General features: G+C 39.3%; 1 protein-coding gene across 2 annotated transcripts in view; it reads right to left on the minus strand.

Annotated features, from left to right (window-relative positions):
* Positions 1 to 501: 501 nt before the first annotated feature.
* Positions 502 to 27,102, minus strand: part of KNTC1 (kinetochore associated 1) — a gene marked incomplete at both ends in the record, with an annotated part of 69,997 nt that continues 43,396 nt past the window's right edge. The window contains 25 exons of one of the 2 annotated variants that reach the window (XM_079717171.1): positions 502 to 546; positions 2,224 to 2,314; positions 3,125 to 3,270; positions 3,737 to 3,826; positions 4,886 to 5,015; positions 5,570 to 5,633; positions 5,723 to 5,777; positions 8,669 to 8,725; positions 9,097 to 9,192; positions 9,839 to 9,974; positions 10,911 to 11,029; positions 12,220 to 12,298; positions 13,670 to 13,716; positions 16,138 to 16,247; positions 16,368 to 16,578; positions 17,404 to 17,477; positions 18,267 to 18,483; positions 18,625 to 18,683; positions 18,770 to 18,941; positions 19,986 to 20,075; positions 21,711 to 21,918; positions 23,966 to 24,075; positions 24,901 to 25,017; positions 25,639 to 25,767; positions 26,171 to 26,275. In XM_079717171.1, coding sequence (XP_079573297.1) covers positions 502 to 546; positions 2,224 to 2,314; positions 3,125 to 3,270; positions 3,737 to 3,826; positions 4,886 to 5,015; positions 5,570 to 5,633; positions 5,723 to 5,777; positions 8,669 to 8,725; positions 9,097 to 9,192; positions 9,839 to 9,974; positions 10,911 to 11,029; positions 12,220 to 12,298; positions 13,670 to 13,716; positions 16,138 to 16,247; positions 16,368 to 16,578; positions 17,404 to 17,477; positions 18,267 to 18,483; positions 18,625 to 18,683; positions 18,770 to 18,941; positions 19,986 to 20,075; positions 21,711 to 21,918; positions 23,966 to 24,075; positions 24,901 to 25,017; positions 25,639 to 25,767; positions 26,171 to 26,275 — 2,757 coding nt within the window. Of the gene's footprint in view, positions 547 to 779; positions 954 to 2,223; positions 2,315 to 3,124; positions 3,271 to 3,736; positions 3,827 to 4,885; positions 5,016 to 5,569; positions 5,634 to 5,722; positions 5,778 to 8,668; positions 8,726 to 9,096; positions 9,193 to 9,838; positions 9,975 to 10,910; positions 11,030 to 12,219; positions 12,299 to 13,669; positions 13,717 to 16,137; positions 16,248 to 16,367; positions 16,579 to 17,403; positions 17,478 to 18,266; positions 18,484 to 18,624; positions 18,684 to 18,769; positions 18,942 to 19,985; positions 20,076 to 21,710; positions 21,919 to 23,965; positions 24,076 to 24,900; positions 25,018 to 25,638; positions 25,768 to 26,170; positions 26,276 to 27,102 lie in introns of those variants that run through there. The other variant, XM_079717172.1, reaches the window with a different exon arrangement.

The raw sequence follows: 27,102 nt of genomic DNA on the forward strand, positions 1-27,102 counted from the left end.
GTTGCGGCACACAGGATCTTCGTTGAGGTGTGCAGGATCTTTTTGTTGAGGTGCACTGGCTCTTTGCTGCAGCTCGCGGGCTTCTAATTGTGACGGGCAGGTTTTCTCTTCTCTAGTTTTGGCACACAGGCTCCAGGGCACGTGGGCTCTGTAGTTGTGGTACAGCGGGCTCCAGAGCACATGGGCTCTGTAGTTGTGGCACTCAGGCTCTCTAGTTGAGGCATGCAAGCTCAGTAGTTGCAGCATGCAGCCTTAGTTGCCCTGCAGCATGTGGGATCTTAGTTCCCTGACCAGGGATCGAACCTGCGTCCCCTGCATTGGAAGGTGGATTCTTTACCACTGGACCACCAGGGAAGTCTCAAAGCAGCTTCTGATGTTAGGCGAACAGCCCCTTCCCTTCAGTTTCTCCAGTGCCCCCTCTTCATCTCCCTTTTGCCTTTCAGTCCTCTTGACAGCTTTGAAACCAATGCCTGACACTGAGTCCTTCTCTGCTTCAACTAGCTAGAGTGGTTTCTGTATTTCTGGCTGGCCACTGACGGATACGCTCTGCAGCAAAGATTATATACATATTTACTAGAATGATGTTAAAAAGACTGATATTCTTATTTATATAGATGGAAGAAACAGGATATAAGTAGTTGCTTTTCTTATGGGGGGAGCAAAAAACTTTCCTTCATACAGAGTGCAAAAAACTAATAGTCTTTACAAGTTATACACGTAACTGGCAAAGAAAACATTTATTAATTTGTGACATGAATTCTTTATGAGGCAGTTATGCTATTATTAAGCATCTTAGTTATTACTTCTCGAGGAACATCTGACAATAGCTACTGTACACAGATTGCACAATTTAAAAACTGTATAAATAGGGTCAGCTGATAACAGATTCCAAACTTCCTCTCATTCTTCTTGAAAAAAGTTTTGATGATCTACTATGATCCATTAAAAAACACCTAAATGGGAAGAAACACAGAAGCATTTTTATGAGTGTCACTTAGTTTTTTAAATAGAAAATGGTTTGATAAACTATAGAACTTAAGCCCTTAACTATATTGCTAAAAATCTACGTGTGAGATTATTTTGCATTTTAGACAGATATGATTGGAGAAAAACAGATACATTTTAAGGGCCACAAATCTGTCTCCTGAATCAATATTCTCCCTTTTTGAAAGAAGTAATCTTATGCCATTGAGCACAACAGACTGGAAGTGGAGAAGGGAAGTTATAAATGGATGTTAACAAAATGCAGGCTTATTTTAATGTGACTGATCTGGACCAAGGGAAGAAAAAAAACCACTAATAACTTAATTATGTCCACTAAAACTACCAAAACATGATCAAAATTAAAATTTTTACCTTATATTTAAGTTCAGAACAGGAATAAAAGTGATTTACGTGCATATTTTATACACAAAAACATTTGGAAGAACGTACACCAAATTGTTAACAATGATCTTATCTCTGGTTTCTGAGATTTCAAGTTATCAGTTTTCTTGTTATTATTTTTGCTCTTCCAGATTTTTTTTTTTTTAATTATCTATCTATCTATTTATTTATTTGGCTGCATTGGGCCTTAGTTGTGGCATTCAGGATCTTTCGTCATGGCGCACAGGCTTCTCTGTAGTTGTGGCACGCGAGCTGCAGAGTGCACAGGCTCCATAGCTGTGGTGTGGCCTTAGTTGCCCCGTGGCATGTGGGATCTTAGTTCCCCAACCAGGGATCCAACTGGCATCCCCTGCATTGGAAGGCGGATTCTCAACCGCTGGGCCACCAGGGAAGTTCCGCTCTTCCAGATTTCCTTTTGTTTTTCTATAGTGAAGGTATATGTCTTAGCTAATTAAAGAAGTAATAAAAGCAATGGATACTCCAGCACAACATTAATCAATGCCCTTTAAAATTTAGTTTGTCGGGGAGTTCCCTGGCGGTCCAGTGGATAGGACTCTGCCCTTTCACTGCTGTGGGCCAGGGTTCAATCCCTGGTTGGGGAACTAAGATCCCTCAAGCCGCACGGTGTGGCCAAAAATTAAATAAATAAACCCAAGAGTGGAACCTAGGCCTCTTGATTCCTGGTCTGGGACTCTCTCATACAAAAAGTGAAATATAAAAATACACGCAGTCACGCATAAAAATACATTTATCTCCAGAACAGGTTGGCTCAATCTTAAGACCCTAGAAATAAAAATTGTGTCAGGTTAGAACCCAGTAACTCTGGGCCAGATTTACCTTCAGAGTTTCACAGGGAGTGGCTTCTGGTGGCACAGGTTTCCCACAATGCTTGTAATATTCAGTTATAAAGATTGAAGCTTCATCTAAACTATGGAATCAGAAAGAAGAAGAGGGGTGTGAGGAAAATGTGGGAGTGATAAATACGTTTGCCCTGTCCACTGTGGTGATGGCTTCACAGGTGTAGACACATATCAAAATTTATCAAGTGACATACTTGAAGTATGTGCAGTTGATTATATATATCAACTTTACCTCAAAAAATACTACTTGTTCATAAATAACAACCTGTAATTATGGTTGGATCACAAGTGGTAAACAAGCAGAAAGAAATCCATGGCACGGCACTGAGAAAGTGACACCTCCAGGGATCAGCACAGTTAGACCAAATGTAGGGATGGACCCAGAAACATTTCAGTCCTGACTAAGCTTTCCCTTTCTTCTGTGCCGGCCCATTTCTCCCTTCTTTTTACTTTCCAAATCCCCTCTGAACCCTATCCCAAGAAGCATACTGTTTCTAAACTTGTGGATGCTGGAAAATTAGATAACCAAGCTCAGCAAAAATTATGTTACATATAGCTATTGATTCTTTGGTCAAGTGTCTAAGGAGTAAAGTTGTAATGAGGGTTTTAGAGCAGGACTATTTTGGGAGGTCAGGCAGCTTGATTAATTGTCTGATTCCAAGTTCATGTTCTAAGAGATTGAATTACAAGACAACAAACCTCTTAGTATGTGTTAGTAGCAAGGTATGTGTAACATAGTGATGCTACAGCTTAATTATTTGGAGCCTTTAATTACAATCAAATAGCTTTACGATTATTTGACATTTTCCTCCAAAATAAAGATAAATTTTAAGGAAATTCTACATTAATTTGTTTTTTAAAAAATTTTATTAACTTACCTTAACTCATTTGCCAAATAGTTTACTAGTTCAGTGACGTTGTTGGTATTCATCATGTGTGATTTCAACACTGGGAAGTATTTTGTCTTTGCCAAAATCCCAAACTCCTTCTTATCTATGATATTATTCAGGACCAGACTTCTAACCTGTAGAATGACAGGTATCATCACACGCAAAATGTGTTAGATGCCATGTCATCCTATTCAATACCAAAACATTGCTGACAATTAGAAGTTAAATTATCATCGCATCGTGACTAAGCCTCCTCTTTGAGGGGGTGGGCAGGGGGACTGCTTTGGTCCATTTCAGTATACAGTGAATAAATAAAAAGTTGTTGTTAAGCACTTTGGGACTTTTTGCAAGGAAAACCGTCCACAATGACAAGTATTGAAGGCTACAGATTTTCCACTGAGTGGAGCACTAAATAAACAAGACAGCCAGGGTCCCTGCCTTTTAAAAATTTAATGAGGCTTTAATGAAAGCAAAATAATTATATATATTAACAAACAGATCGAGATGGTAAGTTTTCAGCTTAATCTTGGTTTGGGGAAAATTTATTACCTTCTACTATCAAGTTTTTCATAACAAAAGGGAGAGGAAATTGCCTCTTACTTGATGTGAAAACCCTGCCAGCTGGCCAGTATTCATATGTTCCTCTAACTGCTGTAAAATGATCTGAGGGTCACAGGAGCGCAAAAAATTCTAGAGAAAAAAATCAAAACATAATTAATGGAAAAGTATAATTACTACTAATTTCTGTCAAACCTGGAAGGTTTTCATTTTTAAATTTGAAATATCATAAAGCATATCTACTATAGGAAAAAACCCACCTCTATCAACAACAAAATTATTGAAATAAGGAAAAAAAGCATTTTACAAATAACTATTCCAACGGCAAAGAGGTGCTTGATAAGCGTTTTGTCATTCTAAGTGCCCAAAGGAATCTATTTAAATACTAACACTCTGAAAAGCATCAATGGATGAGTTTAAGAAGTCAAAAAGGAACAAAGTCAAAGACAGGCACAGATGGCTCTGAAAAAATGCAACGAATAGAGCAAGTGAGAAATAAAAATTATGTGTGCTTATTTATATAGATCTCTATGTACTGGCTTCTCTACCCGTGGGGAAATAATTGTAAAACATTTCCAAATGCTTTGTTCTATTTATTCTATAGTATAAAGGGGATGGGAGTTATATTTTTAAAAGTTCTATCCTCAGAATGCTCGTGGTGCCTTTGTTAGACACCCACACACAACCTGACTCTTCTCTCTTTTATCTCCCACATCTAATCACCAAGTAAAGCTGCATCTTTCCCACCTGGCTCGTCGTTTTCCTCACCACCACCCTATTTTGGGTACTTATCCCCTCAGGCTTCCCCTGCCTAGCCACAGGGTTGTTGGATAATCCCTATTCAAATGCAATGACTCCCAGGAGCTTCACTTCCTGCCCTCTCTCTCCTCTGATCAGGCCCACGTGGATTATTCCTTCCAAAATACTGTCTGATCATTTCACTTTATTCTGGCAGGAAAATTCACTGTTCCCCACTGATAAGGAATAAGGTGCAAACTCCTCTTCGGGCATCCCCCAGACCAACCTTCATCTGTCTCTCAGTCTTGCTTCCCAGCAGACGCCCACACAAACCTTCCACCCCACTCACGCTTTACAGGTTTGGTGAAAAGAAAGTGGAACCTTTTGCAGGGGACATGCAGCATGAGACCTTCCACACCCTTGGCAGCCCCAGAGGAACAATTTGCAAGATACCTTTATTTCCTGGTGCCTTTTTTCCGAGTGGGGCATGAGCATTAGACAGGCTAATGCAAAAGCCGGAAGCTCTAACTGGACATACTGCCTGGCCACTCTGATCAGGTCAAGATCATCTGAAACTGGACATCTTCAAGACAGCACGTTAATTAGTTAATAACCTGTCATATTCACTAGATTATAATGGCCTTCCTAGTTTTCCACAGTGGTTACAGTAATTTTAAACATTAAAATGCTGGTGCATAACGTATGCCTAGTAATGAGTAGCTTGAGCCTTTTATGACATCCTTCATGGAATAAAAGACTTGATCTACAGGAACACAGACTCCTGACTGCAGCTATAATTGTGTCTGAAAGTCTGTACACGGCTAAAGACGAACACTTAGAAGACTCAAAATCCATGAGACAACACCATATGATTTACGGTAGTCACAAAAGGTGCTCTCTGCTCACATTAAAACTGGGTACAAAGTTTAGGGAATGCAGGTTGAATGTAAGTTCACTAGTTGCACTGCATGTGGAAAGTAGACATTGTAAAAATAATAGAGATATTTTATTTTCAAATCAAGTGGTATGCTTAGCTTCCCCCCAAAAAGGAATTACTCATAGGAACGTTTATTAGAAAGGAATTTTATAAGCAGCAACACTGATTTTGAGGGGTAGGAAAACAAGTATTTTACTTACTCTAGGACAGCGATGAGACTCTCACAACAATCCGAAAGCTGACTGGGGCTTAAAGGACAAGAGGCTGAAAATAAAAAGCAACAATAATGTGTCTATACACAAAACTATAAAATGCTACTGTCAGTGTGTCGGGGAGAGGGGAGAGAAAGATACCTGAAAGTAGCGGTATCTGAACCACGCGCTGCCAGGCTCTGCTGAAGTAGGGAACCTGCGGAAACAAGTTTATTAAAGAATTCATGTCTGGGATCTTACGAACCTCTATTTTGCAGTCACAGAACTATATACACTTAGAGCTTATATTCTTGATGTTAAGACCAAAATTGTAAGTTGATATCTCCCAGTTCTAGATCATTAAGATTCTAGGAGAATTTTCTTCATAAGTGTATATTTCAGGATATTAACATATAATCCTGGCTGATTCATTATTATTAATTTTGCTCTGCAAAATACCCTTATTTATTTATATTTGAAAAAATTGAAGTATAGTTGATTTACAATATTATATGCATAGTGATTCAGTATTTTTACAGATTATACTCCACTGAAAGTTATTATAAGATAATGGCTATAATTCCTTGTGCTATATACTATATTCTTGTTGCTTATCTGTTTCATATGTAGTAGTTTGTATCTCTTCATCCCATATCCCTAATTTGCCACTCCCCGCTTCCCTCTTCCCTCTGGTAACCACTTGTTTGTTTTCTCTGTGAGTCTGTTTCTGTTTTACATACACACTCATTTGTATTATTTGTTTAGATTCCGCATATAAGTGATATCTTACAGTATTTGTCTTTCTCTATCTGACTTACTTCATTAAGCATGTTACTGCAAATGGCAAAATTGTTTCTTTTTTTTTGCAGTACGCGGGCCTCTCACTGTTGTGGCCTGTCCCGTTGCGGAGCACAGGCTCCAGACGCGCAGGCTCAGCAGCCATGGCTCACGGGCCCAGCCACTCTGCAGCATGTGGGATCTTCCCGGACCGGGGCACGAACCCGTGTCCCCTGCATTGGCAGGTGGACTCTCAACCACTGCACCATCAGGGAAGCCCTGTATTCTTTTTTTTTTTTTTATGGCTGGGTAGTATTACATTGTATCTATCTATCTACACCACAGCTTCTTTATCCACTCATCTGTTGATGGGCATTTAGATTGCTTCTGTATCTTTGCTACTGTAAATATATAGTGTTGCTATGAACATTGGGGTCCATGTATCTTTCCACGATTCATTATTGTTGCATTTGGGGAAAAAGTGTCAGAACTCAATTCAGAAAACAAAATTTATACTAAGTCTATATATGTGCCAGACATTGTGCTAGGACCATAGGAAAGGCGGAAGGAGAGAAAGAATTTCAAAAAAGGAATAAGCCACCACATAAATTTCCATCAATAGGAGGAGTAGTTAAATAACTTATGATACATTTTATTCCACATTTTGGAGAACAATTAAGAGTTAAAAATAATGAAATACCTTAAAAGATTAAACATAGTTATTGTTAGACCCAATAATTCCACTCCTAGGTACACACTCAAGAGAAACAAAAACATATGTTCACTTATACACAAATGTTCACAGAGCAGCATTATTCATAATAACCAAAAAGTGGAACCAACCCAAATAGCCATCAACTGATGAATGGATAAATAAAATGTGGTCTATCCATATGATGAAACATTATTCAGCAATAAAAAGGAAAGATATGGGACTTCCTTGGTGGCTCAGTGGTTGAGAATGCGCCTGCCAATTCAGGGGACATGGGTTCGAGCCCTGGTCCGGGAAGATCCCACATGCTGCGGAGCACCTAAGCCTGTGTGCCACAATTACTGAGCCTGTGCTCTAGAGCCCACGCACCACAACTACTGAGCCAGTGTGCCACAACTACTGAAGCTTGCGTGCCTAGAGCCCGTACTCCGCAGCAAGAGAAGCCACTGCAATGAGAAGCCCACACACCACAACAAAGAGTAGCCCCCACTCGCTGCAACTAGAGAAAGCCTGTGCGAAGCAACGAAGACCCAATACAGCCAAAAATAAATAAATATATTTAAAAAAAAAAGGTATGATACACTGATACATGTGATAATGTAGCTGAACCTTGAAAACATTATGGTAAGTGAAAAAGCACAAAGGCCACATATTGTATGACTCCATTGATATGAAATGCCCAGAACAGATAAATCCATAGAGACAGAAAGTAGACTAGTGGTTACCAGGGGCTGGAGGGAGGGGGGAAGAAGGAATGAATGATCCGTGATGGATATGGGGTATATTTTCAGGGTGAAGAAAATGTTCTAGAATTAGATAGTGGTGTTGGTAACACACTTTGTGAATATACTAAAAGCCACCTAACTGTACACTTTAAAAGGGTAAATTTTATGTGTGAATTGTATATCAAAAAAAAAAAATCTATAAGTGCTGATGTGAAACAATCTCCAAGATACAATTGTTATGTGGAAAAAAACACTTTGTCTAGAATGTGACTGCATTTATATGTACCAAAATGAATACACACACACACAACACCCACACCCACACATATATGCGCCCACACCCCTGCTTATATATAATAGGAAAGCTCTAGAAGAAAACATAAGAAATTGTCAACAGTAGTCACTTCTGGGGAGATAACTATGAAGGAAAATGGTAAAGAAAAATTTTCATGTTTTACTCAGCATATGTTCTAATTTATTAAACTAAGAATAAATTATATATTTCTATTATATATATATTATGTGTGTGACCAACACATGAAATTTAGAAAAGATGAATAAGACATGGTCTTTGACTTTAAAGGTCCTCAAAGTCCAAGAGGGGCAGTCGAATGTGTGATTTAAATAAATTATACCGTGACCAATGTTACAGCTGAGCCAAAGTGTTTTGAAGGCATAAATGAAGATGTGATTCCTGAGGCCTGAAGAACTGGGATAAGTGATGTCTTGGATGAGACAATGTCCAAGCTGAGTATTCTGGGTCCAGGCACCACTTCAATGGAACAGCATCCTGCAGCTTCACTGAGGAGCTGACTACTTAATCCAGTGTATCCAACACTAGCCGGTGAGTATAAAGATTAAATTCTGTAAAATTCACTTTAGAAAACTACATACCTGCCATAAAGAATAGATGCTAGAAATGGCTGTTAAAACCTTCCTTAGATAAGAAATCTGAAAAAATAAAACACAAAAGTTCTGAAGACCACCCAAACAGAAAATTCCAATGTGAAAATTAAACTTTCACAAGAATATCAGTAAAGTTTATCTTCCATGAGGACCACCAGAGAAGGTCACTTACAAATTCACAAACATCAAAAGAGGCCAGGGAAACTTCCATTTGTTTCCAATGAAATTTATGTCAGTTTTGAGTTTGCACTTTCTCTGGCCTAACGCCAAGTTCTTTAAGTTGGGCATGAAGCCAGTGAGAGTGAATGTTTTCAGCATCCATCTGTTCAATAACAAGTATCAGTGCAAAATGTTTAGGAGATGCTGTGCAAAATCTTTAAAATATACTGCAGTCTAGGGCACTGAGTCTTACTTACCATTTTGAAGCCAAGAAGCTTTTGCAAGAGTCCATTCCAAAGCTGCAGGTCATAGATTTTGTATTCTAAACAAAGCTCAGTCACCAACCTTACGGCCTGAAGCAGACAAAAAAAAAAATCATACTGTTTCAAGACACCAGTAAATCAAACCAGCTTTGGAAAAGGTAGGACAGCTAAAGACAAAACATGCTTATAGTCAAAGTGTGTCTGTTGCCTAATTTCAGTGAAGGCCCTCATCTCTCTAGGGAAAGAAAAAAAAATTATTCTTTTTCTTTCTTGCCGTTATGGACTCACAGCATCTCAGACTCTCCTTCCTCCCCACCTTTGTTTCTTCTGTCCTAGAACAGTTTGCCTGTTGGCCTCATACCCTTCCCGCCCTGGGCTCCAACTTCCTCAGAGACTACATTCCCACCAGCAACTAGAAGGAAGAGAAGCAATACTCCCTACACAGGGAAGTCTGTCTAGATGAGGACAGGCAGGACTTGGGGAGGGATTATAAAAGTGTAGGTAGGGATGGCTTCAGGCCTTAGGCTTTCAGGGAGAGAGGTAAGGGGTCTTCCAAGTTGCCTTGTCACTTGCCAGGATAGGAAAGTCAGGAAGCCCTCAGAGCAGTAGACCTGTTCAGGAACCAAGTTTCTCTGGTTCTGGCTTTCAGAACTCTGAGTGGTGGCAGGCAGCTGAGTGAACACAAGAGCATCTGAGAAGACGGAGGCCCCACTGCCGGATGACTCAGTCTACATACCATGGATTCGTGGCTGTGGTTTTTCCATAGACCTTTAATCATTCCTTCTTTAGGACTGTTGCAAAATAATTCATACGTGATGGGGATATTCAGAGCCTCAAATGATGCCAGAAAAGTTATACATTTCAAATAAGATCTGGAAAACAGAGGCATGTATGGGAATCATCCTCACTGACCATATTTACATTTAAAATAAAAGCCAACCCTTGGAAATATCGGACAGTTTGTTGATAAATGTCTATTTTAGGCTTCTAAATATAGTCATGAAATATTAGAAAGAAATCAATTTGAGGGGCTTCCCTGGTGGCGCAGTGGTTAAGAATCCGCCTGGCAATCCAGGGCACACAGGTTTGAGCCCTGGTGCGGGAAGATTCCACATGCCACGGAGCAACTAAGCCTGTGCGCCACAACTACTGAGCCTGTGAGCCACAACTACTGAAGCCCATGCACCTAGACCCCGTGCTCCACAATAAGAGAAGCCACTGCAATGAGAAGCCTGCACACTGCAACGAAGAGTAGCCCCTGCTCGCCGCAACTAGAGAAAGCCCGTGCACAGCAATAAAGACCCAACGCAGCCAAAAATAAATAAATAAAATAAATTTATATATATATAAAAAGAAATCAATCTGAGCAAGATGAAGAAAACACTCAGTTTCTAAATGTCTCAAAGACTCGAGGGAAACAAGATGTTCTTAAAGGCCTGTTTCCCCTTTGCCAGAACGTCAAGGACACTCGAGTCAACAGAACCACGTTGACATGGCCCCTCTAACACGCTCTTCTGAACTATGGGGCTTAAAAGTTATGCTTCCAGGGCTTCCCTGGTGGCGCAGTGGTTGGGAGTCTGCCTGCCGGTGTGGGGGATGCGGGTTCGTGCCCCGGTCCAGGAGGATCCCACGTGCCGCGGAGCGGCTGGGCCCGTGGACCGTGGCCGCCGAGCCTGCGAGTCTGGAGCCTGTGCTCCGCAACGGGAGAGGCCGCGGCGGTGAGAGGCCCGCGTACCGCAAAAAAAAAAAAAAGTTATGCTTCCAAAGCATCTGTTTTCTATTAATACGATTTTTAAACTTCCACTTACTTCACTTCTTCAATGGGTTTTTTGAAGAGAGATTCTACAGTTTCCTTGTCAGCCAAATAGAGGAGACACTGCAGGGCTCGTGTTCTGTGGGCGAAAGTGAGCTGGTGCACACCTAACGTCTGTAAGACCAAAAGAGGTTTGTAGAGCTGTGCCGCGTGTTGTAGCTGGATAACTGAGTTTCCATCTAGGTAACATGAGCCACATCAGTTTCTAAAAGATTAAAGTCTATGTCTGCCCTTAGGGAGTCAGTGGTTCTTAAAGTGTGTTCCATGGACCCCTGCATGCGGGTTGGAGGGTTTCTTACACTCTTTGAGAAGGAAAAGAGTTAGAACCACTTTTGTAATAATACTATAACGGTATACCTGCCTTTTACACTGTGTTAATATTTGCACTGATGGTGCAAAAGCACTGGTGGGTGAACAGTAGGAACACCCAACTGCTGTGGCAGCCACCACATTCTTCACATTTGCAGTATTGAAAACAAGAGACGTCCACTTAAGAAGGTTCTTGAAGCAATAAGGATTAATTTTATTAAACCTCAACTCCTGAATATAGTACTATGAGTTCACACCTGAATACGTGTTACTATTAATTAATCAAAACATATTCATTAATGTTCTACATGACTAAACAGGAAGTACTCATAAAGCACACCGCGATGCGATGGGTTTTTTCAGGGAAAAGCCCTTGTATGACTGAGCTGTGAGCTGAACCAGGCACTTTTCATGGAACACCATTTTTACTTGAAAGAATGACTATCAGATAAACTAATATGCAAGAAGGGATTTCTCCCCCCTTTGCAGTCAAGGACATACAATCAGCGTCTCAGCCTTTTCCCCTTTCTTCCTGCTCCAACTGCCTCAGAGGACATTTCTATATGCAAAACCCTGAAGGCCGGAGATCGAGTTGCCTTTAGGGATAAGGGAAAGTTATCCCTAGAGTTTAGTGGGGAGGGGGTGTGACAGCTCAGGCAGGGCCTGGACACCAGGGTGGAGACTTCTCTCAGGCTGGCTCGTTGGGGCCTCTGGTATTAGGGATGCAGCTGGACCAGGGCGTTACAACAGTGAATGTGGATAACCCGTGGGAACTGTCAACAGCTGCACCACTCAGTTTGCCAAGCAGGATGTTTCAGAAGCCAGCACTAAGCGGAGCTCGGCAGATACTACAATCCTCATCTGTAGAGTAAGACGTACTTTGAGTAAGTACAGAAGTGAGCATTATCTTAATCATTTGTAAATGGTAAACACGCAGGAAAAAAATGTTAAGCTTAGATGCAAAGATGAGCTTTGACTAAGTTTGTAGAGCTTACCGTTGTAGCTGATGTTGCAAAAATGAACAGCATTCTTGAACTATAATCAACCGGACGAGACAGAAGGAGATACAGGACTCTGAAAAAAAATGGTTAATTACATTTAGACTTTAACTTAGTGAGAGATTAGCAAAACAAGAGACCTGTTTTACTGTCCACAGAAAAAGTCATTAGACATCCCAAACACAGGCCTGAAGGGCTATCTCCTTTAAAGGGTGCTTAATCTTTTCTTGAGTTCCTTCGCAGCTAAAGAAGATAATAAGACAATAAATGTCAAGCCTCAGTTCTCTCATCTATGAAATGGCTAGTCAACCTCCCAAAATGTATATTCTTTCTAGTCAAGGAATTAATACAAACCATACAAACCATAGCTGCAAAGTACATTGAACATGACACATGGAAACTTCAGGTTTAGTTCACAGGACCTTGTTAGTGGCACGTTTTAACCTCTGGACTCAGGGCTGACTGGCCCCCTCCAGAGAAGGGCAAGGCAATCAGGTGTACTGGAAGGGGAGGCGGGGGGAGATGCCAGTGGGAAAAGGCAGGAAGTTATGAAATTGGCATGATCCCTTTGGGATCTCCTTCTTGGGGTTCTCTCTCTCTCTCTCTGAACTGTTTCCCTCTAAGCCTGTCCAGGTGGCTGGTTCAGTCAGATGCTCCAGGAGCTACCTCTTGCTTAGACAAAGGTGTCCCTGCCCTTAAAGGACTAAGCAAGGACAAAGGGGTGCCCAGAGGAAAGAAGAGCATGGAGGGGATCCTAGGCCAGTTCTCCCCAAACCGGGAAAAACGCTTTTCCGGTGTTTATCTTTCCACATCCTCTCTCACTATCAGATCTCCGGGGCCAATGTAGGGTGTAGGGCTTCATGAGTGAGCTGACCTACTTTGGTCCAGACCAGAATGGCAAAAAGTTCGGATGCATGCTACCACTCCCTTTCCCATGCCTATGACAAGCATCATTAATAGATAACCACATTTTCTGATTTGAGCACAGATATAGTCTTCTCAAGAGAGCAAAAGCCACGACCAATCAGACTTAGCACAGTACGTAACACCAATGTGCCTTTCTAGGTCTCAGTCTTAGGTTAGAAGGGGAAAAAGAAATCCTGGTGGCCTATATCTGAACCAGCCTAGCTCCCCAGGGAGAGAGAACACACAGGGGTCTGGGGCCAGCGTCCCAGCTACAGAAGAGTTTTCCTTTGCTTGATGTACATTCTCTGCTAAAGGTGTTCTAGTAGGAACTCACTGAGGGTTCAGAAACTCTGGATCTTGGTTGTTTTTTATTTATTCCACTGGAGATACTTAACACACTCACAGCCATATATCAATGAACTGATTCTTCTCAGAGGTTCTGATCCAAGTTATACCAAGAAAGTCCAATGTCTAACATATTCATTGGTAAGGTTCCTACTAGGCAACAGGATGTAGACAAACATAAGTACAGGAAGAATACCTTCGCAGTGCTTCATCTTCCTGAAGTTCAAATAATTCCGATGGTGTCTTTGAAAAAGTGAAAAAAAAAAAAGTTAAAAATTGAAGAAAGTTGGTTGACTGTATAAGCTTATGAAAGTCTATTAGATGAAAAAACCCAATATACAAAATTATATTTACAGGAGGAGGTGTAGCTCAGTGGTAGAGTGCACGCTGAGCATACATGAGGTCCTGGGTTCAACTCCCAGCACCTCTATGTTTGATGACACCAAAAAAAAAAGAAAAAAAAAAAAAGATTTATAAAAAAATTTTTATTTACAGTCAGGGAATTACAGTGTAATTCATTACTTTATGAGAAGATTCTTGCTTTAAAAAATGGGTTTACTCACATTTATTCAGTCAACAAATATGTACTGAGCACTTACCATGCACCAGGCATTTGCCTGAGTGAATAAAACAAATATTCCTGTCCTCCTGGAGCTTACATTCATTGGGTAATTTTTTAAAAGAAAGGACTCCATGAATTTTATGAGTTATCCATTAATTCAGTATATATTTATGGGGACTTACAAAGAAATGCATTAGGTGCTATATGTATAAACACAGTTCCTGGTCTCAAGGGGCTTTCAGTTTAGTGCTCCAGATTTATGTGTAAGTTAAAACATGTGGGTTTGAGTCAAACACAGATTCTACGTGGCCTGGATATGCTTCTAAGTCCTCTGTTTCCACTGATACACAGTCCTTGCTCTTGGTAAATACTCAAAAAATACTAGTTAAAGTGAATGCCAAGTAATATAAAAACCACTAGTTGAAAATCTAATGTCATGTTAGTTATACTATTTGTTTAAATATGGATTTTTTTTCAAGGATATCTGCCTAGGTGGATAGAGGAATTATAGAATCTCCCTCATTAAATTCTGCTTGAAAACTCAGAAGAAACAATTCAGAAGATTCTGCATTTGGATTGCCGAATCCCATCATAAATTTAGATGTTAATATTATTTCAAAAACGGATGCTGTGTGTTCTCATATCTGAAGAGAACACATCATCTATAGAGTATTGCTGCTAAGAATCCATAACCTGAATCTAATCATGAGAAACATCAGTAAACCCAGAATGAGACATTTTATAAACCAAATGGCCTGCACCCTTCAAAAATGTCCAGGTCCCATCACAGATAAAATAGATTCAGGTAAGAATCATCAGTAGAGTCTAAATCAGGGCACATGTGTGGTGCAGGGGGGAATCTGAAGAACAGAATATTTCACTGTCTCAAAACATCTCCCCTAATAATTATAAAAGGAAACGTAGTAATTATGTGGTACAGAAATGGACAACAGCATAACCAAGTTAGCTAAATTAACATCCCTATTAGGCCAAAGAGACATCGTGTGCCCCCAGATGTCAGACCCTGGGAAAGACACACCATCACTCAGGTAATACTCTATCCAAAATGCGTAACTCCAATCTTATCATGAGGATACAGACAAGCCCAAGCTGAGGGGCAAAATAACGGGCCTAAACTGTTCAAAAATGTCAGTGTCATGAAAGACAGAAAAGTTATGGAGCTGTTCTAGAGGAAAAGAGATTAGAGACATGACAAATAAATGCAACACATAATCCTGGATTAGATTCTGGTCCCAGAGGAGAAAACTGCTGTAAGGAACATTATTGGCACAACTGGTTAAATTGTAACATGGACCATAAATTCAGGTATACATACATACATATATGTATTTTATCAATATTGTATCAATATTAAATTAACTGATTTTGATAATTACACTGTGGTTAAGTAAAAGAAAATCCTTGTTCTTTGAACTACAAACTTAATTCTTAAGGGGTAAAGGGGCATGACACATGTAATTCACTCTCAAATGGTTCAGAAAAATGTTATGGGTAAATATATTACAGGAAGAGTGATGAAGCAGATGTGGCAAAAGGTTAAAAGCTGATAGATCTGGGCGAAGGATATACAGGGAATGTCCTTTATACTATTCTTGCAACTTTTCTGTACCTTTAAAATTATTTCAAAATAAAAAAATAAAATACATGAATCTGAGCCTAAGAATAGGCCACTTCTTTTATACAAGAATTCATCTGAAATTCATCTGAAATTAATTTGATTCATCAATTAAAAGGTAGAATGGGGCTTCCCTGGTGGCGCAGTGGTTGAGAGTCCGCCTGCCGATGCAGGGGATATGGGTTCGTGCCCCGGTCCGGGAGGATCCCACGTGCCGCAGAGCGCCTGGGCCCGTGAGCCATGGCCGCTGGGCCTGAGCGTCCGGAGCCTGTGCTCCGCAACGGGAGAGGCCACAACAGTGAGAGGCCCGCGTACCGCAAAAAAAAAAAAAAAAAAGCTCGAATGTTCCTTCTTCTAACATTCCGTGCTCCTAATTAGAAGTCGTATCATTGCAAGACAAATAATTAGCCTTTGAGAAGACATCAGCTCATACTCAACAACAGACACTCTCAGAACAAGCACTTACTTCACCAGGTTTGGCAGACGGGCACAGCCATTTTTCCAACAACATGTCCCAGACTTTCTCCAAATTAATTTCATTGACTTCAGCTATTTCTTTGGCAGCCGTGTGAATATCTAAGATATTAAAGGTAAAGAATTAAAGAAAGAAAACCTCAGGTTTTCAATGCAAGATACCTGGGAATCAAAAGGATAGGTCTCCTTGGACAAAAAAGATAAAAAGGGTTTTGCCCTCACCAGGATAATCTTTGCCAGATGAATTCTGAATTCTTTGATTTATGCTGGGATGCTCGTACAGACTGACGATGAGATGTGCTGGTTTTCCGATCATTCTTAAATACTCTGCAGTGTTCAGCTTGTGGGCTATGAGCACAGCTTCCGTGCCTGATCGCCGGTACTGAATATGAAGCTTCTTCAACAGAGCTTCAGCTTTTTCATGTGTTTCATCCTTTTAAAAAATTCCAAGCAAAAAGAAACTCTTGTTTTCTAAATCGCAAGTGAGCCTAAGAATCCAGCTTTATCAGTCAAGTCCCTCTCTGCCTTAGTTACACCCTTAAGTATCTACACCAAGCCTCATCTTCTTTTTCCATTTCAGGCATCCAACCCTTGAAAACACCTATCACCGGGGCAGGATGAGAAGGGATGATAGGAGAGCACAATTTAAATTAAAAAGAAAGCGGAGCGTGTACCCCAATGTTCATAGCTGCACTACTTACAGTAGCCAAGATATGGAGGCAACCTAAGTGTCCATCGACAGACGAATGGAAAAAGAAGATATGGTATGTACATATATATAAAGGAATATTACTCAGTCATGAGAAAGAATGAAATTTAGCCATTTGCAACAACATGGATAGACCTGTAGGGTATTATGCTTAGTGAAATAAGTCAGACAGAGAAAGACAAATACTCTATGTTACCACTTACATGTGGAATCTAAAAAATAAAACAAACGGATGTATATAACAAAACAGACTCACAGAGAAGAAACTAGTGGTTACCAGTGGGGAGAGGGAAGGAGAGAGGCACAACATAGGGGTAGGGGAATAAGAAGTACAAACTACTATGTATAAAATAAACAAGCTGCAAGGATATATTTTACAGCACATGGAGCACAGCCAATATTTTATAATAACTATAAATGAAGTATAATCTATAAAAATTTTGAATCACTATGTTGTACACCTGAAACTAATATAATATTGTAAATCAGCTACCCTTTCATTTAAAAAAAAAAACAAAACGAGCCTTCAATCTTACAGTTCAGACACACCTGAGATGGGATATTCTGAAGCCACCTCTCAGCTAAATACAGGCAGAATTTCAAACTGGACATCTTGAAGGAACCTAGAGAGATAAAAGATTTATAAGCAAATCGTAGTCCTTTCAAGACAATGTATTTCAGTCAAATTCGCCAGTTTTTTTAAAACAATGACAGGAAGCATACTCAGAGTAAAAAACAATTTAAACAGGCCAGAGGATACAAAGTAGGAAGTACAAGTCCACAGAGGCCTTCAGTTTCTATTCCTATTCCCTAGATCCTTACATTCCTCCAGAAGTTTTCTGTGTGTATGTGTGTGTTTGTGTGTGTGTATGCACGCACATGTGCTCAAGCACATTAAAATGGGATAAGATCATACATGTAGTACAGTTTGCTGTTCTCACTTAATATATATCTTGGATATCTTTCCAAATCAACTACATAGAATTCCATTCTATGAATACACTACTTTTTTAACCAGTTCCTGACAGATGAGCATTTTAAAAAATTATTTTCAACTTTTGTTACAACCAAAAACATGGCAATAAGTGCCTATGTTTGCGTATTTTTTTGATGATGAAACAATGTCTAAGGATTCATTATTGAAAGTATGTATGATTGGATATGAGGAAGTATTAATCTATATTCAAGCTGAGCAATGCCTATGTCTCTGCGCCCTGGGCAAGCAGCATGGCGTCTTGCTTGGTTCCTCTTTAATGTACAGCAGTGCCGCAAGTGAGGAGAGGGGGCACATACATTTCTAAGCTATCATACTGTTTCTCCTTAAAGATAAGAAAGGAGTACATTTTTTTACTACAAGTTCCAAAAACAACACAGCCGACCATTTGAAGCCCAATTAAAGGAAGAATCCATACCTTCTGGGACATCCTGGGCTAGACTGATGGCAATGGCTACAGCCCACTCCGGGTTAACGATAGATAACAAGTAGGATTCGATGGTTTGAGTGATCTTAGTTATCTCCTTGTTAATCAGTGTTGAGAATTTAGCTTGTGTTAACTGCAGGAGCTTAGGCTTCAGTTTTTTTTCAAAAACGTGTTTGGCTGTAGACACGTACAGGGTGTCCAAAGAGAACTTCAAAGAAAGGAAAAATTAAGGCTGACTTACATGCTCACCTTTAAAGGCTTTACATGAAAACAGCATAAAATCTTTCTGCACAGGGTCTGAATGAATTACAGAATAAAGATACGACTTGTACGAGTTTTAACCCATTACCTTCATTAACTTAGAAATTAAGAGCAATGTTGGGAAGGATTCTTCACTGAGTTCTGTAGCTAGAAAGGAAACAAAGATAGTATGATTTACCTAAGAAAAGGGTTTTGGCTATTCGGTACAATTCATAAGAAGTTAATGAACATACAGAGAATTTTCCAGAAGCTCTGTGCTGTGCCGAAGAATATTAGGTGAAAAGGCAGTCTAGTTTGGGCAGCTGATGGCAAAGTTATTACGTGCTCCAACATATACTGATATTCTAGGTCCACTGGAGGAGAAATTCTTCTGTATGACTTCAAATGTTTCAGAAGACTCAATGCCTACATTAAAATAAAAAAGTATTTTCCTGTGAGATTAAACCAATCATTAAGTGTTTTAAAATCATCTAATTCTATACTATCATAGGGTTCCATTCCTGGGGCAGTCTCATATTCATAAAGATGATCAAAACCTTTCGTAGTTTTACCTTCAAAACTATTATGCTATTCTTCTAAACCATAACTTTTGTGATCATTAAAGAAATTATACTAGGAGAAACCAGCGGAACCCTGCTGTTCGTGGGATGTTTTATAAACCAGAGTTTGGAAGTTCTCTACTCTCTTCAAATAGTTTTAGATATACCTCAAAAATACTTGATTTCACTTTAAATACATAGGCAGTAGATCTAAAATTAATCCTCTATATTCTCTCTTAAGTTTACATCATATATTTTGGGGGCTTGTACAACTTTTTTTTTTTTTGGCCGTGCCACACGACTTGCATGTGGGCAATCTTAATTCCCTGATGAGGGATTGAACCCAGGCCCTCGTCAATGAAAGAGACACATCCTAACCACTGGACCGCCAGGGAAGTCCCTGGGGCTTATATAACTTTTTGAATCAACCCATTTTCTTTTAATTTTCAAAATCTAATTAAAAAATATATGTAAGCTCCTACGACCATATTTGTAAAACACTAGGAAGTTACTGAGTACTGAAATAGAATTTAGTCCGGGACCTACCTACTAATATAGAAAGCTAAATCTGACTCTGGGTCTTACATGCTTTGATTTTTTTTTTTTTTTTTTTTTTTGCCAGATGACAAATATTTTTGCCTTAATTCTTCTAAATCAGTCTTTTAGTGACTTTGTACTCTTGGCCAGATTTAAATTGCCTCAGTAGAGCAAAAACTGGATTAAGATAAAACATGGAGAGCACAAAAACTCTTTTTACTTCTGTATCCCTTTTAAAGAAAAGGAAATAGAGTAAAAACTACAGTTTAAAGGGAGCTCAGAGGACAGTCCAGAAAGACACTAGATAACAGTAATTTTTTTAAATGGTCCAAATAAAAACATAGTTTTAAAATCTATAATATATTTGTTATACCTGATTAATATTAATGTTGGTTATCTTTTCATCAGCTCTTTCTATGACTTTCAGGACGACTTCAATCATCTCATAGTCATAGGGATCCAACTGTATAAAAACAAAAATACGTCAAAACTGGAGAAGACGTTGCCAGGCTGGTTGATGGTTTTATGCAGTTATGTTCATCAGCAGAGATCACAAATATAACAGCTCAGTGCACTACAATATTAAGTTAGATTATTCTTTAAAAAGTGAACTAACATTTTCTCATCTCTAAAATTAACTATTAGAATAAACATACATCTTTAGAACGTCTCAAAAGCTGTTTTTTAAGAAACTTGTACGAGGCAATGTCACTTCAATAGAGAAATGTTCTTAAGGTACTAAAAACCTAGAAAGATAAACATATTAAAATTTTATTTTAAAATTTATTTATTTATTTATTTATTTTTGGCTGTGTTGGGTGCTTGTTGCTGTGTGCGGGCTTTCTCTAGTTGTGGCGAGCAGGGGCTACTCTTCGTTGTGGTGTGGGGGCTTCTCATCGTGGTGGTTTCGCTTGTTGCAGAGCATGGGCTCTAGGCACACAGGCTTCAGTAGTTGTGGCATGCGGGCTCAGAAGTTGTGGCTCGTGGGCTCTAGAGCACAGGCTCAGTAGTTGTGGTGCACGGGCTTAGTTGCTCTGCAGCATGTGGGATCTTCCCAGACCAGGGCTTGAACCTGTGTCTCCAGCATTGGCAGGCAGATTCTTAACCACTGCGCCACCAGGGAAGTCCAAATAATTTTATAAGTTTTTAAATTAAAATTCTTTCTTCCATTTATGATGGGAAAATTAGAATAGGAGAAATTTGACCTTTTCTTGGAAATGACATAACTAAAAGTGTGGGCCTCCAAGCAAAACCTTTTCAAAGGATTTCATTCCAGCTATAACCATATACTAAGATACAAGAACTAGCTGGGTGGCATCTATATATGCTTATAAAAAGAAAGGAAATATTCTCTTTGTTCTGTTTCTGCCCACACACAATTACTTTTTTTTTTGTGTGGTACGCGGGCCTCTCACTGTTGTGGCCTCTCCCGTTGCGGAGCACAGGCTCCGGATGTGCAGGCTCAGCGGCCATGGCTCACAGGCCCAGCCGCTCCGCGGCATATGGGATCTTCCCGGACTGGGTCACAAACCCATGTCCCCTGCGTCGGCAGGTGGACTCTCAACCACTGCGCCACCAGGGAAGCCCGGAAATTTCACTTTTTGATTTATATCTTTCTCTCTAGTTTGATCTTTTTCAAAGAATGTGTGCTATTTTTAAAAATCTGGGGGAAAAGGGCTATTTTTATTTTGGAGGAAAAAAAGACAGGAAACGTGCTGTATTAAAGTATAATAAAAATACAGAAATCTAAAATTTTTTGAAAATTAATAGTTTACAAAAAATATAGGACAGGCTTCCCTGGTGGCGCAGTGGTTGAGAGTCCGCCTGCCGATGCAGGGGATGCAGGTTCGTGCCCCAGTCCGGGAAGATCCCACATGCCGCGGAGCAGCTGGGCCCATGAGCCATGGCCGCTGAGCCTGCGCATCTGGAGCCTGTGCTCCACAACAGGAGAGGCCACAACAGTGAGAGGCCCGCGTACCGAAAAAAAAAAAAAAAAATAGGACTTACATTTTCAATTTGTTACTATAGATATCTGATTAATTAAGGGTAGGAGGGATGCTTGAAACGACCCAATGCATTCATTTCACCATTCATCTACCTTATGCAGTATTCCACTAAGACTGATGACCAAATCTTTTGTGCTTGTCAGTAAAGGAACCATTTCGATGGCTTTGGTCAGGAGTTTGGAACGCTGCTGCTTTGTGGATTCCGTGCTTGCGTCTCCCTGGCTCTGGCTGGCATTAGTGTTGTGGAGGAGTGTTTCAATGAACAGCTGAAGAGCTGCATCCGAGTCCAACTGAAATGTGCTGAAATAAGTATTCAATTACACATGAATGTCCCAAAATGCATGCATTTCTACACAGTTTCTCACAGAAAACTTAGGTATGAGCTCCCACCACTGAAATCTAACCCTTCCATTGTCAAGTGTCATAACCAGACCATCTACTTGTTTTCAAAGTTAATTCTTGATTTTAAAAATATCAGATATTCTTGGTGGGTATATAAACTGGCACAGTCTTGGAGGGAAATTTGTAATAAAGTTGAAAATATATATTTATGTACTTTAATAGAGAAATTCCACTTTCATACACTTCACAAAAGTAGCAAAGATACACATATAGGATGTCCTGTAACAACCGCTTGTAATATTTAAAAATTGGAAACAAATACTCATCAATAGGGGGCTGGTTAAATAACTTATTCAAAGGAATACCATAGGATTCAACAGATATGAGGAAAAGCTATATGTCCTAATCTGAGAAGACATTATTTTGTTAAGTGAAGGATACATGCTACAAGATAATGTACAATTCTGTTTTTCAAAAACCTTTAAAAATGCATGTTAGTAAATGCATAAGGAAAAAAAAAAAAGAACAATATAGGCCAAAGTCTTAACAGTGATTATCCCTGATGGGTAGAATTATGTGGGACTTTGATTTTAATATGTTCCATCTGAATTAGAAAAAGTAGTACATTTAAAAATTAAGAATCAGGTTAGCATAGACAAATCGAGAACTGAAATGCCTTCTAAGCCCTATTAATAAGAAAGGGATAGTTTAATCTGTTATACAGAATAACTGAAATATCAAGAAGAGCTTTACATACAATAATTTTAAAGTCATTCCCTGAAATTATAAAGGTCATCTAAATTTATTCAGTGGAACTGCCTGAGGCAAGACAGTCACTATCACACAAGTAAAAATCAGCAATGCCACGTAAGCACAACGACTGTGAAATGAGCCTGACATAATTATAGCTACTTAAATTTCAGAAAAGGGGTCACGCCATAAAACAGACAAAAATCTACCAGGAGTTCAAATTAATAAAGAAGAGGGAGTGTGTGTACCTCATTCTGGATTTGTAGCACTCCAAACTGAAGAATGGCATAGTTTTGTTATATCAGAGTGCAGGTAAGTCACAGCTAGTTAGAGCTATGAGCAGCCTATGGTCCCTGACTTGCAGGTTCAAGACGGTGACAGCCAGGGACATTACTCCCCACCATCCACAAGGACAAAGAACTAGATCCCTGTCTGGTGAGGAAATGCACTAAGCAGCCTCATTATCAAGAACTGAGATTCCACCCATCTGTCACAAACTGGATAAGGATTACAGCACCCTTGGTATTTTAGAAGCAGTACTTATTATCTGACCTTGAGCAGGGCACCTAATATGGGTTTGTTTTCTCATACATAAATTGGTTATAATATACAATAAAAAGTAAACGTGATGATGTGTGGGAAACCACTTTGAAACTAATAATGGGCCAGCAAATTTAATATCTAAATTTATCAGATAAAAACAACAGAGATATAAATTACAAATCATTTGATCCTCCTCATCACAATAAGCTGTATCTATAAATAACATTTAGTCTTAGTTTTTTAAAGTTATTAAAAAAAAATTCTCCCTAAATCATACTTTTCACCAATTTTTAAGATCAACTTGCCCCTAACTTGACCTGATTTAGAAGTTTACTTGCTCAGAATATTCCCAAACTTCCCTTATCATGTGAATCGTCTGGAGCTCCTATTAAAACCAGTTTCCTGGGCCTCAGCCCAGACCTGCCGAGTCAAAACCAATATAGAGGGATCCAGGAATCTGTATTTTTAAACGAGTGCCCCACGTGATGCTTATCATGAGGCAAGGTGAGGAAACACCAAAGAGTGAATTAAAAAGGTGATATCGTAAGAGAATTTAATCTGGTTCGGACTTACTCAGTTTGGGGTTGAGCAAAAGAAAACATCAGAGGTCATGGGCCACATGTAATAATCACTGTTATCACTGTGTTCTCACATTAGCATTACCAGTTTGTTAAGCTAACAGCAAAAATACCAATGAAATTTAAAGAATTACCTGCAATATTCCAGAATGAGGCTTGTATCCATATCTATATTCTCCACAAGAGCTTTAATAAGGTCTTTCTTGGTGAGAAAATGTTGCCTAAAAACTGGCTGGAAAGAAATCTAGAAATAAAAACAGCAAAACAAAAACCCTGCTAAACTGAAATGTATCAGACTAAGGGCACTGCTGTGACCTGCCCTTTTACTATCCATTTTTTTAGAGAAACATTTTTCTATAGCTCCTTCAACTTTTATTTTTATCATACTACCCAACGTGACCATCACTCTGAAGTTTCAGGTGTATTTGGCTAGAGGTCCAAAATCTCTCTTAGTCACACTAACCCCTGGCTCTTCAGTAAAGTTTGGTAGTTAGAAACAAACAGTCCCATTACTGCATAGGAACGAGGCTTCGAAACATATACCATTTCTACAATGGTTACATTCCTGATAAGTCAACTATTTGCAAATAAAATAAAATGTTTTACATTCATAGTTAAGAAAACAGGATTTTGTTGGTTTGTTTTTGCAAAGTGAAAAATAAGGGCCACTTACTTCTCCCTGGTAGGAGTTGCTGAAGCTTAGTCCAATGTATATACATTTTAATCTTATCTTTAAACAAATAGCAGCAAAAAAGTATGAGGCTAAAGCGTAGGCCTGGAATACCTTAAATGTTCATTAATACTAGATACATTCCTATAATGAGAAGGCTAAGCAGATGAAATGTCAAGCCTCTTCTAATTTCTTTAAAAATATAGCAAAAAGAAAATGAGGCAAAAGGTCCTTATTTCTTTGAAAGCACCAATGCGTGTAATAACTAACTAAAACTTACAAGTCGGTTTATATACAACCTCTCCAAAAGTAAAGGATAATGAGTTCTTTGTTTTAAATTTTCCAACAGGGTAATTACCAGAATGGATGAAACTTCACGGCACTTGAAAGAATACTCACACCAAGTTTGCCAAGACGAATACCCCACCGGGAATCAGTACATAGTTCACAGAACTTAAGCTCCATTTCTATTTCCTGATAGAGACTGGCCAGCTGAGAGCCCACCAGAGATATTGCCTAAAAAATTAAAATTGAATTAAAATTGAATTGCAAATAGAAAATGTTCTAATACCTTTTATACGAAACCCAACAATAAAAACCATAGTCTTTCTTTATGATAACAGCTGGAATGTTACATGTTGCTTCATACACCGTCATTATTTATATAATACTTAGGTAATTCGGCTTTTAGTGTGACGCCATAAATTTAGTCTGGATTTCTTTCATAAGAAAAGGCCAAATTTGAGCTATCCTGCACGTAAAATGCCCACAAAGGGCAAATTTTGAAACAAACAATATCAAAGACAAGTTTTGCATCCGTTAAACTTGTCCTACAAAGAAGAACTGGCTCATGGGTCTAAGGTTTCCAGTACACTAGAGTAAGCATAAGCAGTGAGGTTCTCTGGCTGAATACAGATTTAAGAAATAAAAAATGTAATCCTCTGGGCTGAGCAATGCTTAGGACCTGCATATACATTCACTGGTGTTGTCAGTTAAGGAAAAGCTGGTAGAAACCATGTGTGTTAGCTTGACGTTTCTTTTGCTAAATCTTTAAGATCTGGTGGCAAAGCCAATTTTACTTCTTCCCCTAAATCTTCAATATTTCAAGAACTGAAGGCGTGCTTCCTTAGGTCGTACCAATATTTTGTCGTAATTCTGCCATGCTTTATCTATGAGCTTCCATATGTTTTCAAAGACTTCTTTTTGTGGTAAGAGAGTGCAGTACCCCAATGCCAAGTTGAGGTCCACCAGGCGACAATTAAATACCTGTGGGAAGAAAGCATCCAGAGAAGCAAATTCCTCACAATCAAAACAGAATTCAGTCTCTAAAGGCTGATTTGTCACTAAATTTAGTTTTAGGCCCTACGAAAGAACAAGCATTTCATGAAAAGTTATTTATAGCAAAATAGTTCCAACTTGTTTGCTTAGTTTTAATATCTTTTATCACTATTATAAATTTAAGGAAAGAAACTCTAACAAGTTCTATATGACACAGAACCCTTACCTTCTCTGTATTACTTCTTTTCAAGTCCCCAAAATCCCCTCCCCGCCTCCTCACTCTTATCCTCACTGAAAAATCAGAAGCAAGCAGGAGAGAGAGAGAGAGAGAGAGAGAGAGAGAGAGAGAGAGAGAGAGAGAGAGAGAAGCTTACCACAAACGAATACTCACTTTGTACAAAAGTGTTGCGGCGTTTCCCCTGATAAACATAACGGCTTTCTCTTTCAATTCCATAACAACATGCTTGGATTTAACTAATGTGGCCTCTCCACACAACTTTTAGAAAAGAAAAAAAGAATCCTCAGGTCCACGTCTATGCATAGTTGTGAAAACTTTTCTTAAATATTAAGGAACTTTGAAAATTCAGCATTATATGCAAAAAGTATTGTCATTTAATCTATAATGACAGAAAGCTGGGGCTTGCAGAGGAATTGACTGGGAAAGGGCAAAAAGGAACCTTATAAAATACTCTGTACCTTGATTATGGTGTTGGTGACAAGGTGAATACATTGGTTGATATACTTAAAATATGTGCATTTTAATTTTGAAAGCTATACTTCAATAGAGCTGATTTTTTTAAAATATTGGCATTTAGTAAATATGAATAGAGTAGTAGAAATGAATACAAGCCCAGCTTCATCAGCAAGTTATCAACAGATAGTTTGTCTTCTAGAATCTTTTTAATGATGCCGTCAGGTAATAATTATAATTTGGGCCACAGTAAAACAAATAGCAGATCGATAGTTTTGACCCAATGTGGTCACTGGGCTTGGAGTAAGAGGACTTAACACTGCAACCAAAAGCCTCAGATTATTTACTTTACCTCCCTGAATCTGAGTTCTTAGTTTACAAAGTGGAGTCTCTCAGGTTTGTCGTAAAGATTAGGTATGAAAATGTGTGCAAGGACTTCCCTGGTGGCGCAGTGGTTAAGAATCCGCCTGCCAATGCAGGGGACATGGGTTCGAGCCCTGGTCCGGGAAGATCCCACATGCCATGGAGCAACTAAGCCCGTGAGCCACAACTACTGAGCGTGCGCTCTAGAGCTCGTGTGCCACAACTACTGAGCCCGCATGCCACAACTACTGAGCCCGCATGCCACAACT

The sequence above is a fragment of the Hyperoodon ampullatus genome (assembly GCF_949752795.1).
Source record: "Hyperoodon ampullatus genome assembly, chromosome: 13".
Lineage (NCBI taxonomy): Eukaryota > Metazoa > Chordata > Mammalia > Artiodactyla > Ziphiidae > Hyperoodon > Hyperoodon ampullatus.